General features: G+C 46.7%; 2 protein-coding genes across 3 annotated transcripts; both read left to right on the top strand.

Moving 5' to 3' along the window:
* Nucleotides 1-521: 521 nt before the first annotated feature.
* spon2a (spondin 2a, extracellular matrix protein) lies at nt 522-11,379 on the top strand. The gene is made up of 6 exons (XM_033973532.2): nt 522-584; nt 4,104-4,335; nt 6,285-6,505; nt 10,007-10,198; nt 10,441-10,612; nt 10,678-11,379. Exons 2-6 carry the CDS (start codon nt 4,104-4,106, stop codon nt 10,863-10,865), a joined length of 1,005 nt encoding a protein of 334 aa, XP_033829423.1. The 5' UTR covers nt 522-584; the 3' UTR covers nt 10,866-11,379.
* A 1,791-nt stretch (nt 11,380-13,170) lies between these two features.
* On the top strand, nt 13,171-27,325 carry kdm3b (lysine (K)-specific demethylase 3B). 2 transcript variants are annotated; one of them, XM_033973508.2, is made up of 25 exons: nt 13,171-13,605; nt 14,911-15,069; nt 15,143-15,256; nt 15,745-15,850; nt 15,975-16,099; nt 16,173-16,232; nt 16,295-16,879; nt 17,760-18,792; nt 18,863-19,079; nt 19,166-19,380; nt 19,453-19,605; nt 19,676-19,783; nt 19,851-19,978; nt 20,043-20,316; nt 20,387-20,640; nt 20,715-20,987; nt 21,071-21,242; nt 21,648-21,738; nt 21,805-21,935; nt 22,008-22,127; nt 22,348-22,371; nt 23,367-23,506; nt 24,981-25,157; nt 25,541-25,675; nt 26,518-27,325. In XM_033973508.2, exons 1-25 carry the CDS (start codon nt 13,408-13,410, stop codon nt 26,596-26,598), a joined length of 5,073 nt encoding a protein of 1,690 aa, XP_033829399.1. In that variant the 5' UTR covers nt 13,171-13,407; the 3' UTR covers nt 26,599-27,325. The 2 variants fall into 2 exon arrangements, with proteins under 2 accessions (XP_033829399.1, XP_033829400.1); XM_033973509.2 differs by lacking the exon at nt 22,348-22,371 and having other exon boundaries at nt 13,177-13,605.
* The last annotated feature ends 104 nt before the right edge of the window (nt 27,326-27,429 follow it).

Genomic DNA, 27,429 nt, shown 5'->3' with positions numbered 1-27,429 from the left:
TTCGTAATAGCTGCAGTCGTATGAAATGCAGGTGTCGTAATTTGTCTAGGAATCTAGGAACGTGTCTGTAATCGCTCTGTATTTCAAAATAAGTCAAATATATTACATTGAAAACATCTGAAGTACTTCACAAATATTTCTCTGTGTATCATTTTGAATTCTTCCTCTGTCTGCGGCTAAAACAGCCATAAACTTCAATAAACCCAAAGTTTCCCCACTCCTCCCCGGCCTCCTCCTGTTTCACTGCTAATAACAGCCCCACGTTATTAACTAAAACAAAAGCTACACAAAAAGCTACACAAACACAAAATGATGAGTGGCAAACGTGACCCGAGCCAAAGTGGCGCTGATTACCTTGTCAGCAGAGAGAGAGAAAGAAGCCAGGGCTGGACTCCATACAAGGACAGAGGGGTGGAGGAGAGGAGGGTGGAGGGGAGGAGAGAGTGGGCCGGTAACCCGAGGAGGTGGAGAGAATCCTGGGAAGACAGATAAAGAGTAGAGAGGAGAGAGGCGGAGGAGCTGATCAAAGTGGCAGAGACTCAAAACTCGACCCCAGAGTCAGTGTGAGCCGGACCAAGACACAGGTAAGACCCAAGGACCACTCTTTCATTCAAACTCTGCACGTTTAAGACTTCAATCTCAATTTAAATTCATCTGATCAGACTTCTGTGAGTTAGATTATAGACATTTAGACTATACACCTCGACTGGAACTTTATAAAATATATGAAGAGTAAATGCAAATGAGCCTTTTTATCCTGCAAACTCCTAAATGAGATCAGATGTTTTAAATGTTCATGCAGTGAAAATGAAACTGAAAATGTCTTGGTTTTCTACTACAAAAAATCTAAATCTTTCTCAACAGTGACACAGGTTTGTGCAGTTGGATTTATTAACTAAACTAAACTAAACTAAACTAAACAAAACTCAAATGCATCTTCAGAGCTAATGCAGAATAATCCCTGTGCAGTTGCAGGGCTTTAGTTTAAAAGTGCAGACTATGGCACAATAAAGTCCCTCATGTTCTTTATCCCGGTGCACGTCCTGCAGCTGCTTGTTAAACTGATTCTGCGTCGTGCTGCGTTCAGGGTCCCTGCGCGTGCGTCAAAACCGGCGTCCATTATCCCGGCGTGAGTCTGTGCTAATTGCTCTGTAAAGCTAAAAGGCAGCGCAGCGTTTTCCACATCTCAGAGTTTGATTTTTGCTTATCCGGTGTTATGTTTGCGGTCTCCTGGGTTTTTAAAGCTCTTTCCTCACTCTGTTATTAAAGAGCTGGAAGCAGGTCTCGTGTCGACTGATAAAGTTCATTGTGTCGATGGGGAAATGGTGAAAACTGGTTCAAGTTCAAGTACAAGTTCAAATGCAGGAGATAAAACCATGAGTTATGTGGATAATAATCCTCATTTAAACCTACAGCTGTTAACCTACTTTTGAAATGATCACTTTTCACATCTTTGCAGGAGCTCGAGACAACTTTGACCTCGTTTCCCTCCCGTAAAAACCGAAGCGCCGACATTTAAAATCACAAACTAACGTGAAAACTCCAGAGGTTGACCCCGCGTTGACCCCGGCCTCACCTGCGCAAAACTGTCGAGCTCGTGCGTCTGTCCCGTCCCAGCTGTCCACGGGGACGCGCAGCCGAGTCCGTGCGTCTTCGTAACCGAGGTATTTTTACGGCTGTCTGTAAAGCCCACGCGCACAGTGGTTATTAAGACTTTTAATGGGGCCGGGGGATTGATAAAACAGCAGCGACACAGGGATGCGGTCAGGAGAGTGTCCGCGCCGGAGGAATCGGCCGTGGTAATCCAATCTGACCCCTGGAAATAGACCGCGCCGAGAACAATGCGCTACAAGACATGAGTGTTATGTGCGTCGGGTAAACGCCTTCGCCCAGATGCCCAAATTTAACCGTCTGCTCGGAGCTGCAGCTGCTTTGAGCCTCACAGCAGAACGCACACATCCTGCACAAACGAGGGTGTGAAAAAAGAAGTAAATACAAATAAAGATGCACTGAGGAACTTTCATTTGCCTCCAATGTTCCACAGTATTGCATTACATTTATCTCGCATTCATCGTTTTCCTTGAGTGAGCTCCGTAGACTTTATATCAATTCTTCTTTATACAGTCTATGGTGGGCTCGCCTTTCCACAGATATGACCCGTAACTTGCCCTGCTGTGTCGCTCGCTTGTTCTTATGCAGAGAAGTTTAGTCGTTTAATGTCTTATTCTAAAAGCAAAGGAAAAAAAATCTTCACGGAAACAAGCAGGTGACAGAATCTCTGCAGGAAAATGTTACGCAATGCACCTTTAAATGACCCGTGTGAGCTCCTACGCGCCGCTAAAGATCACCGCGGTCCAGGGTCACGGACTGAGTGTACGCGGACGTGTTTATTCGTGTTTTCTTTATACAAACTCTGTTCATCTTTTTAGGTATAGACCACGAGTGTCATAGCAACCAAAGAGCCAATCAGGAGCGGTTTAAGAGGAAGGCAGCGCTTAGCAACGCTGTCAATCAAACCTGTTGCTAACGCTAACAGGAGTGACCTTGGGTAAAAGAAGGACCTGATTTGTCTGTTATTAATGTTCATATTTTGATTAACAGACACAATAGTGAAATAAAAACCCCAGGATCATGTAGAGGGTTAATACGAACATTTAAGACCAGAATGATCACTTCCTGTTCAGAACGTGGCGGCTAGCAGGTTAGCTATGTCCATTTATATAAAAAGTCTATGTTTTGTAGTCATTTACATTTGGGTGAAGTTCCCACATTCATCTGTACACATCAGCAGAGTTTATTAGTTTATTTTATCGTCCGATCTCTGCTCGACATAAACCACATTTGTCCAGAGCTGGGACCGGCCCAGACAGAACTCTGGACTGTTACACTGAGTCATATTGTTCCAGGACTCAAGGCACAATGGCACAATGGCAGCTGTTTAATCCCAGAGAACACACCATAAACAGAGATTAGACTCACCAGGACGACCAAGACACAACTCAAACACGAGACGCACACACAAAACTACACTTAGTTCACACCCATGGAAAAAAGGAGTTACATTTTGGGTGGTTCAATTAAATCCACCCACTTCGGAAGCAGATAAGGCTTTGAAAACGCCCGGCGGAGCGGTCAAACCTGCGCCAGAATCTCTGCAACGTTTTACACCGAGACATAAAAATGAAGTCCATTTTACAAGGCCTGAACAGCGCCAGTAAAAGTGAAGGAAATTGGAGTCTATTTTGGATTTGCGCGTGCCTGTGTCTTAATGGGGTGTGATTCTGAGTCAGCAGGCGGTGTTGTGGTCATCGTGTGCGTGGTCAGTCGGTGAGGTCAGACCGGGAGAGTGACAGCTCGATGAAACTTGCATATTGTCTTATTTTAGAGCCTCAGATGTTACTATGGAAGCTCTGAATGTGCTGCAGGCGAGATGTAAAAATGAAACACTGAGGTTACAGAGTTCAGAGGCTGGAGCTGAGATGAAGATGCTTCTTTGAGACTTTTACTAAAATACCACCTCCTTTTGACACAATACAAAATACTACAATACACAAAGTGATAAACGACGTCAGGAGCCGAACCCGGTGTTCCCCCGACCGTCAGGAAAAGTTATAGTTTATTTTATGAGTGCACACAGCATCAGGAGAGGCATTATGGGTAAAAAAGGTTTGTGCCAAAGACAGTTTCAACACTCCAAATGTTATTTATATTTTACAATGATAAAAATGTGTTTTTGAGGTTCATAAAACCACGGCCAGGGCTTTACTTACGTTTGGTGCGGCGTCAGAACATTACTCATGTATATTTGAAAGTGGGTTAGTGGTTCATTGTAACTCTGTATCTGTCCACGAGGAGCCTTCACACTTTTGCAGACTTATTTGGGTTTTGTCTGGGTTTCCCAATATTCTTTCCATTTTGTCTCATCTGGGCACAGACAGCTCTGAGAGAGTGATGGATGCACATGTCATGGATTTGTATAAAGTTCAACAGTAGGAGCTATATTTCATACAGTGCATACTTGTGTTTGGAAAGGCGCCTGGCAGCAGCAGACTCTGCCTTTGCCCATCGGTTAGAAAACACTTTTTATCCCCCGTGTTTTTCAGATGATGTCACCGTACAGGCACCTGAGCTGCGGTCGGCTGTGGAGGCTGCTCCTCGTGTTCCTGAAGCTCTCTCACAGTTTGGCTGGGCCTCTGCCATCTCCGAACGGGACCCAGTGCACAGCCAAGGGTCCCGCGTCCTACATCCTGGTCTTTACGGGGCACTGGAGTCCGCAGGCCTTCCCCAAGCAATATCCCCTGTTCCGCCCCCCCGCTCAGTGGTCCAAACTCGTAGGTAAGAGCTGACGATACGCAGCCCGAACTACTCACGTCTGCACTGACCTTAAGGTGTGAGGTAACGCTCCGTGGCCAAAACAGCCACATTTTTCCTCAAGTAAAAAGAACCAAACTTCACTGCTCCTACGTCCAGCTCCACCAGCTCCGCCTCTGCTGCTCCGACCACCACGACCATAATCCATCTGGAGTTATTAACTAGGACTGTTAACTACTCTTAGCTCGTTTCTTTAGACACTTTAATTACACACTTCTGCTTTGGAAACGGCTCTGAAAAATGTGAATTAGTCAAAGACCCATCCCCTCGGCCACATCACGGCCCGTCTAAAGACTTCAAATACTTCAAATACACTTAATGAACGATGAGTAAAGCAGCAGAGCAGAATAAAAGTCGCTCTAAACGTTCACAGATGTGGCTTCATATCTTTGAGATTTCTGTTTGGTCGGTTTACCACAGCGCTGGCGTACGGCGGACGACACCGAGGGGGCTGCGGCTCAGTGGGCGATGGGCGTCTGGGTGTGGTGGGGTCAGACCACTTCAGCTCAAAAACCAAAAGACGACGGCCAAAACCGCGGAGAATGAGGCAGATGTTTAGAAGTGTATTTCGAAGTATTTTTGTTTGTATTAGTCTAGTTTTCCAGGCCAAAGCGCTGCCAAAGGACCATGGTTGACTTGTTATTTCAGACAGGCTCCAGAGATCCTCCTGCGCCGCTAATGCCTCAAATGCCCTTGAGAGCCAGACTCTAGAAACACCAGAAATGGGATTTGTCGCAAGGAAAGGAAAATGTGCCTTATTGGGATGATAGTAAACAGGTGGAAGAACGGAGGGAAAAGCTTCAGACCTGCATGACATCAGAGTCAGAGCGACGTCTAATTTAGAGCGAAGAAAGGGCCTCGAGCGGACGAGGTCATCAGGAGCGAGGACCGAGGGGAGACAGGGAGGACGAAAGGGGGGAGGACGTGTGGAGCAGGGACAAAGGGGAGACAGGGGACGATGAAACACGATAGGACGAAAAGAGGAAAGGGGAAAAGGAGAGAGGGTAAGAGAGGAGAGGGCCAAAGGGGCAACAGGGAGGACGAAACGGGGGAGGACGAAAAGAGGAGAGGGTAAAAGAAGACAGGGTAAACAGAGGACAGCGCCAAAGGAGGGAGGGTCAAAGAGGAGACGGTAAAAGGGGCGAGAGGGCCGGACCAAACGAGGGAGGGTCAAAGAGGAGAGGGCAAAAGAGGCAAGGATAAAAGAGGAGAGGGCAAACCAGGGCTCAGTGACGTCTGCTTGAGTTTTACGGGTTTGACGCTTGTGGGAAAGTTGTAAGAACGAAAACACAGTGAGGAGCAAAAGTGAAAACAGAGAGTGTGAAATGTCAGGAGAGTTTAACACTGAGGCTACAGGGACTGAGAAACAGAACTACCACAGACCGTCAGGATCTGGATGCTTCTGGAGGTTTCTGGATAACCTTTGCGTGCCCTGAAACCCACAGACCAGTGTCCTGCATCACTCATGTCTAAACTCTGCAGAACAAACAGTGTGACTCAGATCAGCGCCTTGATTCTTTGCAGATTTCACTGATAACCTGAACTAAATATCATGACGTGGGAATGTGCAGCAGAGGGACTTTCTGGCTCCGACAGAAACCAAAGCGTGCGATTGTTTACTCATTTACCTCTTTGTGGAAGCTCACTGTGAAATCACAATCTGTTTAATTTACTCTGTGGTTTTATCAACGATGAAAATCTCTGTAACTTGAGTGGGAAGAACAAAGAGACCTGCAGGAGAAAGTCTTCAGGATGTAGCGCCCCACATGGACCTACACCCTGACCTGACCACTGACCTGACCACTGACCTGACCACGGCCCCTCTGCGGTCCGACCCTGACACTGATACGACCTCCACAAGCATCTCGTGCTTCAGTTCTTCTCTGTGTTTCTTTGTTTCTTTGTTCTTTTAGCGGTCAGCCATAATCGCCATTTTCATCTGTGGGAGGAGGGACGTCTGGCCAGTGAAGGAGTCCAGAACTTTGCTGAAATCGGAGTGACCGTGGACATCATGAAGGGCGCCAAAGAAGCCAGAAAGAGACGAGCCGTGGGCGCCATGTACCGGACGGCTGGCATCCCCAACGGAATCGGCCACAGCTCCACAGAACTGCTCGTGCTCCCTCGGACTCCGCTGGTACGCTTCCACGGACACTTCCACGTATCCTTCCACGCTCGCCCCCACGCCCACATACACTCCCACACAGTAAACACGTGTCAGAGCGCTCGCCCGCACACAAACACAGTTACTGATTTGAATGGAATCTGTCAGCGTCTCCTTCCTCTCTGAACAAACACATCAACACATCTGTGTACGGCCCACTCAAACAGCGGCCCACACGGCGGCCCACACGGCGGCCCACACGGCGGCCCACATCCCTGCTCTGTGCCTCTGACTCGGCCCAGAGGTTACAGCTGAGGTAATGCACTGGTCAGGATGTATTTGAGTAAACAGGAGCCATACGCCGCAGGTACTTTAAAGACTCGATGTAATCACGTGGGTCTGGGCCGCACTCAGACGTCTGTGGGGCGAGTGCAGGACACAGATTCTTTCCATGTAACACTCCTTCATTTTTTTAACCACTAAAAATGTGAGATGCAAAATGGATTTAGAAGTTCCATCATTTCATCTCCACCTGGACTCACAAAAACACACACTTTATGTGGACAAACAGACACCAAATAGATCAGAACCTGCAGAGGCAGATTCAGGAGCGAAGCAAAGGTCACGGGCCGCGGTCGAGACCGAAACTGAAAAACCACAAGTGTATAGTTAGTTTTATTAATATTAGCTGAGATTACTATTGAGTCACGATATAAATAATCCTGGTGCTGAAAATAAAACACATTTAGTGTTTGGTCAGATGTAACCTACATTTGGAACAGCCACACTTGAACTGGAGGGCAGAGCGTGGGCGCTGTGGGCATCGCGATCATGGCGAGGAGCTTAAGTGCTTGTCATTAAAGTATGTGATGCCCTCAGTGTATTTATACACTCTGTTTTTAGATCCACAGAAAAGGCTCAAAATACAATGGCAGGCCTGTGCAGAACGTGACGGACTTAGCCCTGAAAACGCGCTGACAGGTTAATTTGTTGGTACTTGTGCGCGTGTGTGACGTTCCAGTGCCAGGTTTATTTTCACTAAAATAAATACGTCCAATCCCTGTGGTAATCCCGTCCTCTATAGTGGGAGCGCTCGGAGCGCTCGGCCTCAGCTCCAGCTCAAATACAGGGACAGTTCTCATGGAGGTGCAGTTGGACAGGTCTTATGTATTCATTATTTTTGGCTCTAAAGAAAACAGCATCTGGAGATCAGGTTGTCCTCGTGTTGTGCCTCGAAAGCATCTATTTCACTGGAAGACTTATGGTGACGGACAGGACTGGTGATTGGACAGTTTAATGACGGTGGGAAGGACTTCCCAACATTGACGTAAAGAGGGACGGGAAACAGAAGGTCAGAAGGTCAGGGTTGCCAGGTATGTGTTTTTCCTGTAGCTTTTAAGAGCAGCTGTCACTGAAAAATATCGTCTGTGGCTTTGGCTCGAGGGATTTTCCACATAAAATGTATTGATTTTAGAAAAATCCGATTGAAAGTCCGAAACTTCAGGGGTAAATCTCCATCTTCAAAGCCGCCCGCTCTCTGGGAAACTTCAGTTTGTGTGACAGAGGGGCGGGGCTGTGTGAGGAGGGGGCGGGGCTGTGTGAGGAGGGGGGCTGTGTGAGGAGGGGGCGGGGCTGTGTGAGGAGGGGGGCGGGGCTGTGTGAGGAGGGGGCGGGGCTGTGTGAGGAGGGGGCGGAGCTCCATGGGTTTTGGGTGGGTGTTTTGGACGTATTTCCGATGTGTTTCAGACGTGTCTCAGTCGTGTCTCAGTCGTGTTTCAGACGTGTCTCAGACGTGTCTCAGTCGTGTTTCAGTCGTGTCTCAGTCGTGTCTCAGTCGTGTCTCAGTCGTGTCTCAGTCGTGTTTCAGTCGTGTCTCAGACGTGTCTCAGTCGTGTCTCAGTCGTGTCTCAGACGTTTCTCAGTCGTGTCTCAGTCGTGTCTCAGTCGTGTCTCAGACGTGTCTCAGTCGTGTCTCAGTCGTGTCTCAGACGTGTCTCAGTTGTGTCTCAGTCGTGCCTCAGTCGTGTCTCAGACGTGTCTCAGACGTGTCTCAGTCGTGCCTCAGTCGTGTCTCAGACGTGTCTCAGACGTGTCTCAGTCGTGCCTCAGTCGTGTCTCAGACGTGTCTCAGTCGTGTCTCAGTCGTGTCTCAGTCGTGTCTCAGACGTGTCTCAGTCGTGTCTCAGACGTGTCTCAGTCGTGTCTCAGACGTGTCTCAGACGTGTCTCAGACGTGTCTCAGACGTGTCTCAGACGTGTCTCAGTCGTGTCTCAGTCGTGTCTCAGTCGGTCTTGTGTTTCGTGTTTCTGCTAAACCCTGGAGCGTCCCAGAGATGAAGCATCAAAGAGAATTTATCCACAAACTTAAAAGTCAGTGGTTTGTTTCCAGGTTAGTCATTCTGTCCTTGGGCAAGACACTTGTTCCACCTGGACAAAGTATCATCGCGTTCGTGTCATTAAAGCGACTTATATAAGACCAATTCACAAAGAGGATTTTTGTTATTATTATGTCACAAACCATCAGCTCACAACAGCAAAACTGATGGAAAAGATTTGTCTAAAGAGACGGGGCCGTGATGGGAGCAGGAGGTTAGTGTTTGACGTCACCAGTTGAAACGGGCCCAGTCTGCACTTCCTGTGGTCCCCTGAGCCCCTCGTGCTCTACTTCAGAAGTTTGCTCCAACAGTCGGGTCCAGCTCCTCCGTGTCCAGACGGCTCCTGCTCCTCGTTCAAACATCAGGACTCAGTGGTTTTTTTCCAGTGCAGTTTGGAGGGTCCCTGCGTCGCTGCGTACACAGACCCCCGGGCCATTTCCTGTATGAGGTCAGCGGCGTTCAGGAAGCATACATCACACAGCAGACACGCTCGGCTTCTGTGTGGGCGCGTAGACGTGAGCGTCAGCCAGCGTCTGCGCCGGGCCGTTTCAACGCCTGTGGTTTGTGATGAAGGTTATGAGCAGATCTCAAATGAATGACCTCAGATTATTTTACCTTTACTTGTCAGATTCTACCTCTGCCAGTGGCCATGATGTTTACACTGAGGTTACACAAAAATGAATAGTTTTAGAGTTTAAAAAAATAGCTCCAGCCACAGGGGGCAGTGTGGGGCTTCAGTATTTAAAGGCCAGACATTTCACAAAACGGACTCTTGTGACTCTTTTTGTGACCCGTCCTCAAAAACAGACCTGGAGTTGTGTTTTGTTTCATTCACACATGTTTGAGTCACACTTTATTATTAGTCTGTTACATCTACAAAGATCAAAACGTGGCGTTCCACCTTGTGATGTCATCAAGTGGTAGTTTAACAGCTCCTTTTATCTTTAGTTCAGTCGAGATAAGACACAACTCCAGGAGCTGAAATGATCCAAATGATTCTAGTGAAGGTGTGTGGAGTTTAAAAACACAGTGGAGCACTTCCTGTATCACCACACGATGACATCACAAGGTGGAACAGAGCGTTTGTGATGAGGAAACATTACAGATAAGAGGGTAAAGTCACACGGTCCTTCAGTAGATTCTTTCCCTTTCTTTCGCAGCTGTCCCTGATGGTGAAGGTCATCCCCAGTCCTGATTGGTTCGTTGGTGTGGACAGCCTGAACCTCTGCGATGGGAGCCAATGGAAAGAAGAGGTGACCTTTGACCTCCAGCCATATGACGCGGGGACAGACAGCGGCTTCACGTTCTCCTCTCCAAACTTCCCCACCAGCCCCCCCGAGAACATCACCAGAGTACGTCCACGAGCGGGATTTTACTCATCCTTTAGACTCAAGTATTCACACAACACTCCCAGTCATTTCACAGCCAGGGGGCGCTATGCACGATGTCGTCTTTATTTAGGCCGACACAATGTGGGGACATTCTTACCTGTCTGCACTCTGAGGACCAGGCTTTCTCTTACATAATAATCTATGGTAAAAGGTTTTGTCCTAAACACAAACATCATTTTGACTTAACTTGTGTTTTCTCATAGATTACGTCACAAATGCCAAACCACCCCGCCAACTCGTTCTACTACCCCCGTCTGAACGACCTCCCTCCGATCGCCAGCATTAAGCTCACACGCCAGAGGAGGCTGCCCAACCGTCAGACTGTCATGTCCAATCACATTCTGCCAAATTCCATCATCCCTCAGCGTTTCTCAGGTAAGTTCTGACGTCCTGGTTTATTTCACTCTAATGACCTGATTTTAATAAAGTCTCGTCTTCAGCGACTCCTCTGGACTGTGAAGTGTCCATGTGGTCGTCCTGGGGTCTGTGTTTGGGACCCTGCTCCAAAGGGGGCGTCCGCCACCGCACCCGCTACATCCTGCTGCCCCCGGCCAACGCCGGAGACCCCTGCCCCGAGCTGGAGGAGCAGGCGGAGTGCGTCCCACACAGCTGTCTAAAGCGTCCTTAATCACCACGAGCTGCTGCCAGTGTCCACTGTCCAGCACTGGGACATGACTGTAGAGACACGCCGAGTGTGTCCAATGTCCCCGTCAGTCAAACAAAAGGGGTTTTATGCAATTTTGACATTCAAAATTCAACTCCAGCCAAAGTGATTTGAGGAAAACGACCTGAGCGACTCCCACAGACCCTGGACAGTCTGACGTCCAGCACACTCCCCCCGTGTTTAGTAACTCATGTTTTACCTCCGTCCCACGCTGCTCCTCTGTGGACGTCTCAAAAGACACGTTTCATTTTAAAATACAAATATTTCTTTGTTCGTCTGGAGTAATGCTGCACATTCACACTGGTCTCTAAAGTCCTTGCACATACTGCACTGGGGCCGTCGGTCACATACTGGACGACCTACAGGCCACATGCTTGGCACATGCACACACTTCAAAATAACCCTGCATTTATTAATATAATGTTCCACCGTTAAACTTTAAAGGCTTACTTGAAATGTAAAGGTAACGCAAAGGAGCTGGCCTACTCTTAACAACAAACACTTTTATAAAAACAATTTGAGTTTCTTCTGATGTTTTGGTAAATGGTTTTGTACATATTGTAAATCTTTCTTGTTTTTCTCGCAATAAAGATTTAAGTTTGTTTTATAAAAATGAACTCTTTGTTTTAAATAATATACAGCACATGAGAGGTGCAGGAGCGCCCCCTGCTGGACACAACAAGCCCTCTGACACACACTGACCCGGACACACACTGAACCGGACACACACTGACCCGAACACACACTGAACCAGACACACACTGAACCGGACACACACTGACCCGGACACACACTGACCCGGACACACACTGACCCAGACACACACTGAACCAGACACACACTGAACCGGACACACACTGACCCGGACACACACTGACCCGGACACACACTGACCTGGACACACACACTGAACCGGACACACACTGACCTGGACACACACACTGAACTGGACACACACTGACCCGGACACACACTGAACCAGACACACACTGACCCGGACACACACTGAACCAGACACACACTGACCCGGACACACACTGACCCAGACACACACACTGAACCGGACACACACTGACCTAGACACACACTGAACCGGACACACACACTGAACCGGACACACACACTGAACCGGACACACACTGAACTGGACACACACTGACCCGGACACACACTGACCCGGACACACACTGACCTGGACACACACACTGAACTGGACACACACACTGACCCGGACACACACTGAACCGGACACACACTGAACCGGACACACACACTGAACTGGACACACACACTGACCCGGACACACACTGACCCAGACACACACTGAACCGGACACACACACTGAACTGGACACACACTGAACCGAACACACACACTGACCCAGACACACACTGACCCAGACACACACTGAACCGGACACACACTGACCCAGACACACACTGACCCGGACACACACTGAACCGGTGTGTAAACATAAACCTTGACCTTATTTCTTTTTAAAATTTTATTAATTCTATTTGATTAAAGTCGATTAGACTGAGAAAAATCAGATTCTTAAAAGTAAAATCACATGGAAAAATCTACTCCAGTAAAAGTATGTAAGTGCCTGTTTAAAAATGTACTGTACGAATAAAAAGTAAAAGTATTTCACACAGTTTTTGATAAAGTGTTAAACAGTGATATTAAAGTGATATTGATAAAATAATATATATACATATTTTGGTTCAACAGGAACAATATTCATCCATTTCTTAATTTTTTTTTATGAATTTTGTGTATTTATTTTTGTTTTGCTTGAAGTCGAAGCTTAAACTCGAAAACTTTAATCAGGATGTTTCCACGAACATGATAAAAATAATCCCTCAAATCATATGGAAAATACTTTTGCTTTTCAGTGCAGTTCAAAAATGTAGTGAAGTAGAAGTAAAAAGTACACACTGTAAAATGTACTTAAGTAAATTACAGATAAGTTAAAATTGTATTTGAGTGCAGTACTTTAAGTGACCAGAAGGGGGCGCACACTGGTTCCTCTTGCTCTTAGTGACAGACAGAGGGCGCTGTTTCGTCATACTCATAGTGACCATTAGAGGGCGCAGTTCCCTCCCTCCCAGTGACCGGCAGAGGGCGCAGTTCCCCCTCTCACAGTGACCGGCAGAGGGCGCAGTTCCCCCTCTCACAGTGACCGGCAGAGGGCGCAGTTCCCCCTCTCTCACAGTGACAGGGGGCGCTGTTTCCTCGCACTCCCTCGTCTCTGCAGTGCTGCTGTCTACGAGGAGTGCGTTTGATTGTTGCAGGGCTCAATGGCGGACGGAGCTGGGTAGTCGTTTAGCAGCGAGGACAATAACAGCAGCAGTTTTCTCTCCGGTGGCGGCCGCCGCGCGCTCCCCGCCGCGTCAGTTACGTGCGCCGTGTCCGCACGCGCACACGGACCTCGGCTCGTGCGCTTCGTTTCTACAGTTTAAAGTTGAGCGGCTCATGGTGGCTCAGTGAGCGGCTAACGCGAGCCATGGGGGACTCTCTGGAACTCATCGGAAAGCGCCTGCTCCTGCACCTGGGAGACGGACGGTCCACGGGCGGGTCCGAGCCGAAGCCGCTGACCCAGGAGCGGGACTGGCTCCGGGGCACGGTCCGGGCGGTCAGCGTCATGGGTCTGGGAGCTCCGAGCGGCGGAGAGGAGACAACAGCCCCCGCTGCAGGGCTCACGGTCAGTGTTTACATCCACCCCGGGTCCGCCTGCACAGCCTGCACACAGGGAGTACACAGGGAGTACACAGGGAGTACACACCGAGTATACACCGAGTATACACCGAGTATACACCGAGTATACACCGACCACACACCGCACCGGCCGCACACAGCAGCCCCGGACCGGCCGAGCGCAGCTGGAGCCCCGGGACTCGCCTTTATCCGCCCCGGGACGCGCTTTGACGCGCTGCTCCTGAGGCTCGGCTTAAACTCGACCCTGGGGCTTCTGTGGCCTGCGCTTTGTTCGTTAAAATCTGCGGATAAACCCGCGTAAACCGAGCCACGGTCACATTTCAGGAGTCGTTCGTGTCGTTCAGTCCGAGCCTCTGCCCCCGGTTTGTTTTTGTGAAGTGATGTTTGGAAAAACGACATTAGCATCAGCGGCTAACGGCTAACAGCTAACGGCTAACGGGGCTAACGGCCCGAGTCCCACTGAGGCTCCAAGTGTCAGGCCCGGTCCCTCTGCACAAAAAACAGCTTTAAGTAAAGAGCAGGATGAATGTTTAAAATAAACTTTACAGCACAAAAGCAACAAAGGAAAACAAGAGAAATAACGTCTGTGTTATGTTTAAAAAGACCAGTCCAGACTCCAAACACTGACCAGACTCCAGAGCCTCAGGTCTTTAGTTTGTCCTTGTTCCAGTTTGACCAGTGTAAAGTGATACTGTATGAGAACAAACTCAACCTCTGAGTCATTTACTTTAGTTTTGGATTATTCTAGTACAAAAGTCTACAAACTGTGACTTTTATCTCAGAGAAATACAGTGTTGGACCAAAGGCCTTCACTGTGGTGATCCTGTGTCACACTGACACATATACACCCCAGAAATACACTCCATGAATACTAACTTTGAGAAGCTGTATTCTGGTAGTTACTCTTTTGGTGATATAAATGATTTATTTCATCTGTAATTTTGGCTTTGAGCTGCACAGTTTTAGTGAGAATAAATAAAACACAGCTCTTGTGGTGAGACAGTTTTGATTTTCCATTTCTAACTAGACATAAATGATGCAGAACAAGAAAAATAAAGCTGTCTGTAATTATATGTCATGGTTTTTTACACTATAATATAATGCAGCTCTGTGTAAAAGTATTCGGAGTACAGTACTCTGATTGTACCATGTAACAAACAGTGTAAAACACATTTAATCTGACTGTTCAGTATTTGTAACTAAACACATTTTCATAGTATTCTCCCGTCGTACATTTTGGTGATGTCGTCTTTGCACATTTTTGATCACTCGAGTGTGTGTTTTTGTGCAGGTGTTTGTGGAGTTTGAGAACGCCACACAGCGCTGGTCATGGGTGCAGGTCTATGGAGAGGGGGTGAAGGCTGTGCTGCTGGAGGACACCGTTGTTTGGGCGTCGTATCGAAACGGGACCGGAGCCGCAGGGTCCACGGCCGCCGTGTGGCCGGCTCTCGTGAGTCTGATGTCTAAACTTTGGGGTTGTTTTCAATGGACTCAAAGGGATAATGTGATCTTGGTTTGTGCAGGTTTTTCGCTCCCTGGTGGACAGAGTGGGGTTAGGGTCACTGGTTCCTGTCATGTATTTTGCACATAACAGTTTGGACTTCCTCCCTGATAAAAACTCCATTCAGAGGTTTGATGTAAGTAATTTTGTTTTGTTAAATACTGTTGAAATTGTCTGTTGATCGTCTGTTACCTTCCTAAACTCACGTGATGTCTTTTATTCACACACTCTGTATGTTCTTGTTCTCTCTGTGCGTTTTTGTTCACGCACTCACTCTCTGTATGTTCTTATTCTCTCTGTGTTCTTGTTCTCTCTGTGTTCTTGTTCTCTCTGTGTTCTTGTTCACACTCTCTCTGTATGTTCTTGTTCTCTCTGTGTGTTCGTGTTCTGTGTGTTCGTGTTCTCTGTGTTCGTGTTCTCTCTGTGTTCGTGTCCTCTCTGTGTGTTCTTGTTCTCTCGGTATGTTCTTGTTCTCTCTGTGTGTTCGTGTTCTCTGTGTATTTGTGTGTTCTCTGTGTGTTCGTGTTCTCTCTGTATGTTCTTATTCTCTCTGTGTTCTTGTTCTCCCTCTGTGTTCTTGTTCACTCTCTCTGTTGTTTGTTCACTCACTCTGTGTTCTCACAGATGGAGAAGGATCTCAGACACCCTCTGTTGTTGGAGAACCCTTCGCTCCATGCTGCCGTTTCCAGCTGGTGCACTGACTTTCAGCTTCAGGAGATCTTTAGGAAGGGTGAGTGTTGTTTTAATGGAGCCTTCTTGTTTTGTTTATGATTTTACATTGACACATTCACTTGTTAAATGTGTGAGGTACTTTTGTCTTGTTAGTCCTATATGACTTTCTGTTCATATCCCAGGGTCGTACACCATCCAAGGACGCAGAGTGCGTGTGTACCAGCCCGAGTTTGAGGAGTGTTGGGCTCTGGGGATGGTCTCACAGCATGACCCCGTGTCTCACATTATGGAGATCACTTTAGACAAGGTGTGTGCTGCCGCCTGTGTTAAAGGTACTTGTGTTAAAGGTTTATATCTGCTCAAAGTCGTTGTTTTTGTAGGGAAAAGAACCGCAGACTGTGGATCCCCGTGTTATACATGTGATGTTGGTGGGAGACGAGGTAAGTTTATTAATAATCTGAAATGATGTTTCCTCAGTATTCATGTGTCTGTTCGTCTTTAGATCGCCAAAAATGGGCGTAAATGCAGTGAAACATTGAAGGGTGATTCTGGACGCAGACGGAGGACCGCTTCAGAAACCGAGGACGACTTGAACCTGAAGCGTTTTAAAGGAGCCGAGGGGCGGAGCAGTGTCCACCAGGAGGGGCTGGGTATGTGGGACTCTGGAGTCAGCAGCACTACTAAAAATGGAGCCTCCATTGATGGAAATGTACCCAAAGTAGTGTCCTCTCATCTCACGTTTCCAGGACATATTAAAGAAAATGGACGTCTGCTCGTATCACACGGTGGAGCGGACTCCACTCCAATCCCCCCTCCCCTCAAACCGGCTCCCTCCCTCTTCTCCACCACCTCGTTTCCCTCTCTGGGGCAGATGCCGAGCCTGGTCCCTGGAGGTCCACCTCCTAAGCCCGCCTCAGCACAGCCGGACCGAGAGGAGGGGGCTCAGTCTGCGTTCACTAAAACAGCTCCTGTGGCGTCCCCGGGGCCCGCCTCCATCTCCTGGTGCACACAGGACAGCAGCCCGAGCGTCACACACTCTGCTTCTGCCACTTTCACTAAAGCTGCCTCCTGGGCAACAGCCACTGAGGTAAGAGCCTGTTTCACATGTGTGTTTTTGTATGTGTGTATTTTTGTAGCTTTGTTTGTTTGCACCCAACAAGGTTAAAACAAAGGCTAACCTTGACTTTTATTCACCACATTTTCTGTAAGTTACAAAACCATTTTAGGTTTTTGAGAAATCCAGATCTGTCCACAGAATGTAGAAGTTAATAGTCAGTCTTTAATGTGGGTCCTGAGAACGTGAGAACCTCGTCGGTCCAGCCAACACTGCCTGGTTCCTGTTGTACACAGACGTGTGCTGTAGGACTGGACCAGCTCGATGGATGAACATTACAACAAACCTGTTTTCAAATCTCATTGTGATTTTTATGACTCTCATTATTATAGGTTTGTGATTTATGTTTGAGGATCTTGTTCAAAGTTTACATCTTAAACATGTCCAGAAGAATTGACCAAAAGACAAAAGAGACAGTCCAGACCGTGCAGATCTAAACTAAAGGGTCGGCAGCTTTTACGCAGAATAAGACAGGACTTTGTTTGTGGAGTTTACGGTGCTTCAAAAACTGCAGTGTTTGTGATTTTGAGCCGATTGTGTTTAATGCTCCTGAGGAGTTGGTGATAGTTTGAATCCTGTAATGTTTCACTGTTTATTTCCTTTGTGACTCTGGAGTCCCAAAGCCTCCTCTCTGTTTTAAAGGCCTGTCTCTGCTTTTCACAAAGTTTGTTAAATCACTAATTAACTTTGAATGAACAAAGGTTCTTTTACAATTTACACAAGGAGAGAAAAGATGAGCGTTATTCTCACATTTAAAATAATCTAAACTTGTGTCTGTCACATGATTTTGGGGATTGATATTTCACTGTGACAAATGTAAGAAATCAATCATCTTTTTTTTCTGTTTACGTAGAATTCAAAGGCTCTGGGTTTTCGAGTTCCACAACAGTCGTCAGGTGTGTTTGGAGACAGTAATTCTCAGCTGAATGGAGCTGCTTCCTTTGGTTTTGGGTTTGGATCTACAAAAAATGGGACTCAACCGGATCAGAATCTGTTTATGCAGTGTATGAACTCCGGCTCGGCCTCCAGTCTGATGTCAGGTCCACCTAAGGACACCAACTACTTCACAGCAGTCTCTGAGAGCCTTAACAAGGACCCGCTGACCCTGTTCAAACCAGGGAACGATGGACTGAAGAAGCAAGAGCAAACTAAAGTGCCTGAGACCCATTCAGCAGGGAACTGGGTGCTCAACACTGCTGTCGCCTTCCCCACTGCTCCTGCCCTGGGCAAGAACGCTGCTCCTTCTGCAGCTCAAGCCCCTTCTAAGAGAAATGCCAATAATGGATCTGTAGGTGGCGCTGTGCCACAGACTAATGCTACAGAGAACCACCAGAACCTTTTTCTACAGGGCACAAATGAGTCCACAAACCCTTTTCTGACCTCATCCTCCCACACGGCGTTTGCTGATCTTTCTGGTACTAACACTCAGACTTCTTCAGACGGCAAACCGAACCTCTTCACTATGACTGGACCCCCTAAAGCCATCGTCACATCCCAATTTCCCGCGAGTTCACCCAGCACGCCGTCCACTTCAGCCCCCGCCCCGTCTCAGAGACCTCACAGCGAGAGCAGTGTCTCTAAGGAGCCGCCGCAGGACACGCCCCTCCCGTCGTCCTCTTCAACCGACCCGGAGCCCGACGGCTCCGGCCCCAGCACCATGACGGAGGAGCCCGTGTCTTTTGACCAGCCGCAGAAGTTTGAGGAAAGAGGCCAGTCGTCCAAACGAGACTCCGAGTCCAGCGACAACAGCGACCTGTCTGACCTGAGTGAGAACGAGGAGGGTCCAGAGAAGGGCCAGGGGCCGGAGAAGCTGCAGGAGGCCGACGGCGTGCAGCAGAAGAGCAAAGCGGCAGCGAAAAGCCGCCCACGCAACAAGTCCATCAAAGGTTTGTCTGTGTGTCATTTATACCAGTGTGGATTATGAACTCACATTCTTAAACGTGTTTGCTTTGGCAGTGGGCCAGTCCGTGCTCAAAGACCAGAGCAAAGTGCGTCGTCTTAAACAGTCGGGAGAGTCCTTCCTTCAGGATGGGTCCTGTATCAACGTGGCTCCTCATCTGCACAAATGCCGCGAATGTCGTCTGGAAAGATACAGGAAATATCGCAGTGGAGACGAGGACAGCGACGAGGAGGACGACCCCAATGTGGCCTGTCGCTTTTTTCATTTTAGACGGTAAAAGTTTCACTCAGTGCTTAAACCATTATAAATAAGGATTGAAAAGTTGTAAAAATGATCCAATGATTGTCTTGTTTTTGCAGACTGGCATTCACTCGTAAAGGTATTCTCAGAGTGGAGGGTTTCCTCAGCCCTCAGCAGAGTGACGCTATGGCTATGGGCCTGTGGCTGCCCAGCCCGGCCGTCCAGGAGGGTCTGGACCTGGACACATCCAAGTACATTTTGGCCAATGTTGGAGACCAGTTTTGTCAGTTAGTCATGTCTGAGAAGGAGGCGGTGATGATGGTGGAACCTCATCGTGAGTGTTTGACTCAGGATCTCTATCAGTGACTGTTTAAATCTTTTAACTTGTTTAATTTCTTATCCTCAGAAAAAGTGGCCTGGAAACGAGCCGTGAGAGGAGTCAGAGAGATGTGTGACGTTTGTGAGACAACTTTGTTCAACATCCACTGGGTTTGTCGAAAGTGCGGCTTTGGCGTCTGTCTGGACTGTTACCGACTACGCAAAAGCAAGCCTCAAGAAGGTCTGTGTCCAAACCTGGATAATGCATATTTATTTAAAATCTGCTGCTAATCTGAGTTTTTGATGAACAGATATAGAAGAAAGTCTAGAAGACGAGGTATTTTCTTGGTTAAAATGTGCCAAAGGCCAGCCTCATGAGCCGCAGAACCTCATGCCCACACAGATCATTCCCGGCGCAGGTAACACACTCTAAGGTTTGTAAATCCACAGTTTAAACAGCTCCGCTCATGGCCTCCCTCCTCTTAGCTCTGTACAACATCGGGGATATGGTTCATTCTGCGAGAGGCAAGTGGGGTATTAAGGCCAACTGTCCTTGTACCAGTCGACACACAAAGTCTATAGTGCGCCCCGGCGCCCCCAACGGCATTTCACAGGTATTAAGCTTTTGCTTGTTTGTATTTTTGTGCAACATTACTGAGGCTCTGTGGTTTTGTGCAGTCTGCAGTACACAGCGGCAGCACTGGAGCCGCTGCTCCAAAAGCAGAAGTGGAAGTATCAGCCTCTAAACCAGAGGCAGAGCCAGGCTCCTCAGAGAGCTCCTCTGCAGAGACTGTGAGCAGCACTAACTCCACCATCAGCACCATCAGCACCTCCACACCTCCTGTACACACCCAGGCCTCCTCTAAAGACCCCCGCCCAGCAGAGGGCAGCAGCTCCGCTCTGCACTGGCTAGCAGACCTGGCAGCACAAAAGTCCAAGGATGACTCCAAGGGTTAGTCCAAACACTTGAGATGTTATGTCTGTGTAAAGAGGAAGGTCACGTGACTTTGTTTAAATGACAGATTCTGGTTCCCTGCGCTCCATGATGTCTCGGGAAAGCCGTCCTCCTTTTGGTCTGGACTCGCTCAGCGCTCTGTCAAAGCCTTCTGCGTCTAGCCCAAAGCTGTTCAACAGTCTGCTGCTCGGCTCCAGTGCGTCACAGGCCAAACCTGAGGGCTCCAGTCTGAGGGACCTGCTCAACTCTGGCCCCGGGAAACTGCAGCAGGGGCCGGGGGACAGTGGAGTGCCCTTCCCCTCCGTCTTTACCTCAGCAGGGGTCAGTGCCATTTCATTAAGACTAAATATATGTAAATGATGTGTGCGTTTGGAGACATTTGTTTTATATTCCAGAGTGAAAAAATGAAGAGTAGCTTGCCAAACTTCCTGGACCACATTATTGCCTCAGTCGTAGAGACGAAGAAGGCCGAAGGGCGGCGCGGTGGCGGTGCCGACGGGGGAGAGATGAGTATTTTAGGAGGACGTAAGGACGGAGTGATCGGACTGAGTGTTCTGGAGCCTCACACCTCACACACCTGGCTTTGTGACGGCCGCCTGCTGTGCTTACAAGACCCTGGGAACAGCAACAACTGGAAGATCTTCAGAGAATGCTGGAAACAGGGTCAAGTAAGTGCAGTCCAATTCTAGTTTTATTTCTACCACTTTGGTTTGTTGTGCTGACCTTGTGCTGACCGCGCCCCTCTGTCCAGCCTGTGTTGGTATCTGGAATACACAAACGTCTGAAATCGGAGCTGTGGAGACCGGAGGCCTTCAGTGAGGAGTTTGGAGACCAGGATGTCGACCTGGTCAACTGTAGAAACTGTGCGATAATCTCAGACGTGAAGGTTCGCGACTTCTGGGACGGCTTCCAAGTCCTGAGCAGTGAGTGCACATGGCTGACCGCCACAGTCTGTCTATGACCAAGAGAAAGTCTGGACACATCCTCTCGTTCTGTTTTATTTATTTTTACTATTTTATACATTGTATATACACAATTTACTATGGATCAGACCTGGAAAAGCAAGATACATGGAATTATGTAGTAAAAAAACCAAACAAATATTCAAATCCTCAAAGTCGCCGCCATTTGTTAAAAAATACATATATATTTAGTAAAGTTAGTAACTTTTCCTACTAGATAATTCCATATATCTTGGAATACGTGTCTTCTGTGCGTGTATAAAATGTAGAAAGTGGTAAAAATAAATAAAAACCCATTGGAGACAGACTTTCTCCTGGTCGTCCTGATGTTTTTGTGAATAGTTACATTTTGTTTTGTGACCACAGAGCGTCTGCAGGACAATGAGGGCAATCCAATGGTGCTGAAGTTAAAGGACTGGCCTCCAGGAGAGGACTTCAGAGACATGATGCCAACGCGGTGAGAATCACACAGAATGAACACAAACTCTGCAGTGGACACTGGTGTAATGTTTGTTTGTGTTAGATTCGATGACCTGATGGATAACCTGCCTTTACCTGAATACACAAAGAGAGACGGGCGTCTGAACCTGGCGGCCCGTCTGCCCAACTTCTTCGTCCGCCCTGACCTCGGGCCCAAAATGTACAACGCCTATGGTGAGTCCTGACCTCCTGAAACATAGACGGCTCTTTACTGTGTTCTGATTTACTCCTGTTCTGTTTTTTTAGGCTTGACGGCTACAGAGGACAGGAAAGTGGGCACCACTAACCTCCATCTGGACGTGTCCGATGCCGTTAATGTGATGGTGTATGTGGGCATCCCTCAAGGAGACAAGGAGTCAGAGCAAGGTTAGTTTTTTATTTAAAAACTCATGTTTGTGTAGCTCTAAAGTGCCATGAATACAGCATATAAATATAATACTGTCATTTAAGAGTTAACATTAGACCAGATTCTCGTAGCCTAGATCTGCGTCTTGTGTTATTGTTGCTCTATTCCAATCGTCATTGGCCTTAGACCCTGCAGTGGGTCGAAAGACTTTTACAATGTGGCAAAATTTCTCATTCACAGAGGCTGATTTGTCTGGACGCCAAGGTCTGTTTTACTTTTAATCCTTGTATCACTTCAGTAGCATGCCCTTCTTCTCGACTAACTCCCTCTCCACGCCTCCTCCCCATTCTTATGTCAGGCTCCTCATCGGGGCCAGGGCACTAGGACCCAGCGGAGTCTGTCAGCATGACGTCTTTATGTTACTGCCAAAACTTTCATTAATCAGAATATTCACTACACTCTTTTTAGATCCTTCTCTTAAACCTGGGCTTTTCCAGATCAGTCTGGATTTTCATGCACAAACATGAACTATTGGGCTGAATGGACCTGTAGTGGGTCAAACGCTGGGTCAAACGCTGGGTGAACTGTGCTCTGGTTCTTGTTTTTGTGGGAGAACAGTTTGAATGAAGGGCATCTCTAAACAGCCTCTTAGGGGCTTCTCTCAGTGATGACGTTACAGTGACTCTACGTGACTTTATGTGATGTAAACGCAGCAGGTGAACGTTTTCTCACTGATCTGCACAGACTGAAGCTGTTTAAATCCAAACAGCACAGTCGTCTTGAGGCCTCAGTGTCAGCTCTGTTACAGACGAGGCTCTGCTCAGGTGTAGCTTCTGTGGCTTAAAGATCATGATGTGGATGTTGTCCTATGTGATTGTGTAGTGTGTGTGTGATTTGTAGCTCTTTATGGCCAAAGCCGTTCTGAACTGGTCCCTCTCAAAGACACAGTTTAAAGTTTTTTTTTAAGATGATTTAAATGTGTGGAATCAGCAGCTTGTGTTTTGTAACAAGAGTGTGACTAAAGCACGGACTTAAAATAACAGCGTAAACTCTACACTGGTCTTGAGACTCCAGTTCAGAACTAAATATTCTAAAAAGACAAAAAATCCATTTCAGTTCACATGTTTTTTCTGATCAGTGAGGTCATATTTACACCATAATGTTCAGAACCAGACGGTGTTTGTGGATCCTTGTTTTTCCTTTAAAATAACACTTAGGGGTCCTGTATTTGTGCGTCTGGCTCATGCCTCTTCTTGCAGAGGTCATCGCCACCATCGAAGAGGGTGATGTGGACGAGATGACGAAGAGGAGAGTGTACGAGGGGAAGGACAAACCCGGCGCTCTGTGGCACATTTATGCCGCCAAGGACGCAGAGAAGATCAGAGAGCTGCTCCGCAAGGTCAGACTCTCAGCTGACCCACTTTTATTTTTGTTTTTGTGGAGTTTAATGAGTTTGAAGTATTGGCAGGTTTCAGACGACATCTCGACATTCTGTTGGTGGATTTCAGATTTTATTATGTGATGATGTCGTACGGGGGAAGAGGCAGTTTGTCCTTTTGATTATATTGTACTCAAAAATATCTGAAAGGTAAACGCACAACTGCAGAATCTGATTATTTAGTGACTAGACCCATTCAATGAAAACCTACAATTTAACTATAATAAATGTTACCTGCTCCGTCAGAGTTAAATGTGATTGGCCGAATGTTGTGACGTCATCTTAAATCCATCAATAAGCCAATCATATTTAACACAGATGAGGTAAAATGAGGACTGTTCAAATGCAGATTTCTGTTGTAACACAGTGAGGTCCTGGGTCGAGTCACCAATAGAAATGATCAGAATTTACTTTTTGTATTTTTCATAACAAAGTACATTTTGATCAAAAGGGAAAAACGTGTCTTGTCCATCTGGGAGAACGACATCATCACGTCCGAGAATCTGAAAAAACCCCCAAAACAAACCTGTACATTTTTGTAAAGAGTCTGATTCCTTTAACAACTGAAATACACATCACTGTTTGTTGGTGTGGTTGTTGTGTGTCTCCAAAAGGTGGCGCTCAACACAAAATAAATGTTTCGTGCTTGGATGAGGGAATCTTCTGTTGTGAAAATAAGTCTTGTTTAGTCCTTTCCTTAATTTGAGTGTTTGGAACTGGAGCTAATTTTTTTATTTTTTTTTAAGAACTGAACCTTTTTCTTTCTAGTTTTTATGCATTTTTATCCTGATTTACGTTGAATCAGCTCAAGAATCAAAACAGAAGCAGAACAGGTGACGCCAGTGAGAGATTTGTGCAGAAAAAACATATTTGACATCATTATAACAGTTCAATTTTTAAAGATTATTATTAATGTAGTGCAATGTTTTATTTAGAATATTCATAATTCCAAAGGGTAAACTCTCTCCACTCTCAGTCTGAACCAGTTTAAACACGTCTGAGCCTTTTGTGAGTTTTATCTGTGATGAGTTTGGAGTTAAAATGAGTCACATTAGCTTCAAGTTTATTTCTGTATCAAATTTAAAACAACTTGAGCTGAACCAAAGTGCATCATATAAAAGTCAACACAAAACAAACACAACACGATTCACAGGAACTGAACAATAAAACCCCTGTATGTCCTGTGTTAAATACCAGGGAGAAGAGGAGTGTTTAAGTCTCTTAAACTGTTAAAGACTGAGAGGATCTGACAGGCAGAGGGCGCTGTTCCATAGTCTGGGCGCTGCCACAGAAAAGGCTCTGTCTCGATCGTATAAATACTAAAGGAGCCAGACTTTGAAACAAAAGATTCAGATCCCATAAAAGAGCCGGACGTCCCATCATTAGTGTTATTTTTTTCTCAAATGCTTAACACAGACTGACCTGTGTCCCTCAGGTGGGCGACGAGCAGGGTCAAGAGAACCCCCCCGACCACGACCCCATCCACGACCAGAGCTGGTACCTGGACCAGGTGCTGCGCCGCAGGCTCTACGAAGAATATGGAGTCCAGGGATGGGCCATTGTACAGTTCTTAGGAGACGCCGTGTTCATCCCAGCAGGGGCCCCTCACCAGGTCACATGACTACACACTCACGCCATCGCTAGGCCTGTCACCAGAACACACTCTGACCTTTGATATATCGCTGGAGTACAGACGATAAACGATAACACTGACTCATTTATGCCACTGACACAAAAACCCAAGAGCAGGTTTAAACCACAAACACTATTCTAAATCTACAATATTGTTCAAAATCAGCAGAATGAAACACTTTAGTCGTTAGTTTGAGTCTGTAATGAGTCAGACGTCATTTATTCAAACTTCTACAGCTTAAATCTGATCATTTAGACAAAAAATAAACCTGAACCCTGAGTCGATGCAGTGATTATTGTGACAGGCCCAGTCGTCACATTTCAACAGTATTTATTTAAACTCTGTCTCTTTGTCCAACACAGGTCCATAATTTGTACAGCTGTATTAAAGTGGCGGAGGACTTTGTGTCTCCTGAACATGTGAGACACTGTTTCAGACTCACACAGGAGTTCAGACACCTGTCCACCACCCACACGAACCACGAAGACAAACTCCAGGTCAGTGTCGCCTCAAATGACCACAAACATTTAGTTTATTTGAAATTCACCAACTACAGATGCACCGATTTCGATACTATAGCTCCTGATACCCAATCGTAGACAGTATAAAGAAATGACTGAGTCTGACGTCACCACAGCTTCAGCTCCAAATGAAGCTCATCGAGGCTCGAGCAGGTGTAGAGGCTGGTTTAACAGGGAGCGGGCCCTTAGCAACGCTGTCAATCAAACCTGTTGCTAACGCTAACAGGAGCGACCTCGGGGAAAGAAGGACCTGATTTGTCTGTTATTAATGTTCAGATCTGGATTTACAGACACAATAGTGAAATAAAAACCCCAGGATCATGTAGAGGGTTAATACGAACATTTAAGACCAGAATGAGTCTGAAGCAGCAGAGACAGAGAGAGGACACAGTTTATACACAGGAACTGAACTGGAGCCTGAGTCGATGTGCTCTGATCACTATTTGGAACGTGACTTCTAGCTGTGAGCCGTGTCCATTTATATAAACAGTCTATGAACTATCAGCTAATACCTGAGCAGAGACTGAAAACAGCATTTATTTCCTTTAAACTAAATAAAACTGATCCAGATGTTTATGGAGCTGCCATTTCTCTCTCAGTAACGACAGAACAACTTTGTGTAAATAAAAGTTCAAACATTCTGAGACTTTCTGGTCCGACCTGTAAATGTCTCATTACATCAGTCATGTCCAAACAGGATATCGACTGAACCGATATCTGGAGCCGATATCTGATCCAGTGAATGTTTGAGTATCGATCGGTGCATCTCTACCATGAACTTAAAGTGTGTTATGAACTGTCTGTCCTCGTGTTTTTAGGTGAAGAACATCATCTACCATGCAGTGAAGGATGCTGTGGGGACGTTAAAGGCCCATGAATCTAAACTAAATCGCCCTTAGGTCCTCGGTCCCAGGACGACCGGCCTCGGCTCCGCTCTTACTACACCTCATACTGACGTACCACATATTTACAGGCTAACAGGCTAACAGGCTACAGGACTAGAATGTAGGTTTTCAGGGGTGGGGCTTAAACACTGGGGTGGAGAAAAAACAGGAGCATATTTGTTTTTGGCTCTGGATGAAGGAAATCCTTTATCGACATTAAAATAAATGCTCTTATCGTCTCGCTGTTTTTTAATTTGTTTTTGTTAACTCTGTATTTAAGGTCAGTGTGTTTGTTCTGTTGTTATTGTGTAAGATGTGAAGGGATGTACGAAAACACTGCGACCGGAAACCAGATAAAGCACGTACTGGACTAACTGAGTTTATTAGAGACGTAGGTTTAACCCCTTTTGTAGACTTTTGTTTAAAGTGGCTGAGTGTTTCTGCCCACAGTGGCCTAAATGAAAATGAGAAACGAAGGGATTCAGACCAAAGTTTTGTATTTTGAGTTTTCTTATTTCACTTTTTATACGCCTGACATGATCACACGATGATATAGGGGGAAACATTTATGTAATGGTTTAAATCGACCATTATTTTCACACGGGCTGAACTATATACAGACTTTAAACCGATTCAAGACACTTTCAGCTGAACAGAACTACTGGCCATTTACATTGTATCAATATATATATTGATCTTAGCAGTCTCTTTGATTTTTCACAATAAAGTTTAAAAAAATGTTCATTTGTTTGTGGTTATTCATGTGTCTGAAGCAGCTGAACTGTTGTGTAGTTTTGTAGTGACTTAAAGCAACGTCACAGGAATCAGTAAATCCACACTGATCAG

This window comes from Periophthalmus magnuspinnatus, chromosome 10 (genome assembly GCF_009829125.3).
Source record: "Periophthalmus magnuspinnatus isolate fPerMag1 chromosome 10, fPerMag1.2.pri, whole genome shotgun sequence".
Taxonomy (NCBI): Eukaryota; Metazoa; Chordata; class Actinopteri; order Gobiiformes; family Gobiidae; genus Periophthalmus; species Periophthalmus magnuspinnatus.
Note: the sequence above shows the minus strand (reverse complement) of the source record. Positions and strands in the feature narration are given on the sequence as shown.

What these genes read in the sequence shown, in the direction of transcription:
- spon2a (XM_033973532.2), top strand. Translation starts at nt 4,104, where the DNA reads ATGATGTCACCGTACAGGCACCTGAGCTGCGGTCGGCTGTGGAGGCTG. An exon ending in TGCTCCCTCGGACTCCGCTG is followed by an intron (nt 6,506 to 10,006) that starts GTACGCTTCCAC and finishes TTTCTTTCGCAG; the next exon opens with CTGTCCCTGATGGTGAAGGT. An exon ending in CCCCCGAGAACATCACCAGA is followed by an intron (nt 10,199 to 10,440) that starts GTACGTCCACGA and finishes GTTTTCTCATAG; the next exon opens with ATTACGTCACAAATGCCAAA.
- kdm3b (XM_033973508.2), top strand. Translation starts at nt 13,408, where the DNA reads ATGGGGGACTCTCTGGAACTCATCGGAAAGCGCCTGCTCCTGCACCTG. An exon ending in ACAGATCATTCCCGGCGCAG is followed by an intron (nt 19,784 to 19,850) that starts GTAACACACTCT and finishes CCCTCCTCTTAG; the next exon opens with CTCTGTACAACATCGGGGAT. An exon ending in TCAGAGAGCTGCTCCGCAAG is followed by an intron (nt 23,507 to 24,980) that starts GTCAGACTCTCA and finishes TGTGTCCCTCAG; the next exon opens with GTGGGCGACGAGCAGGGTCA.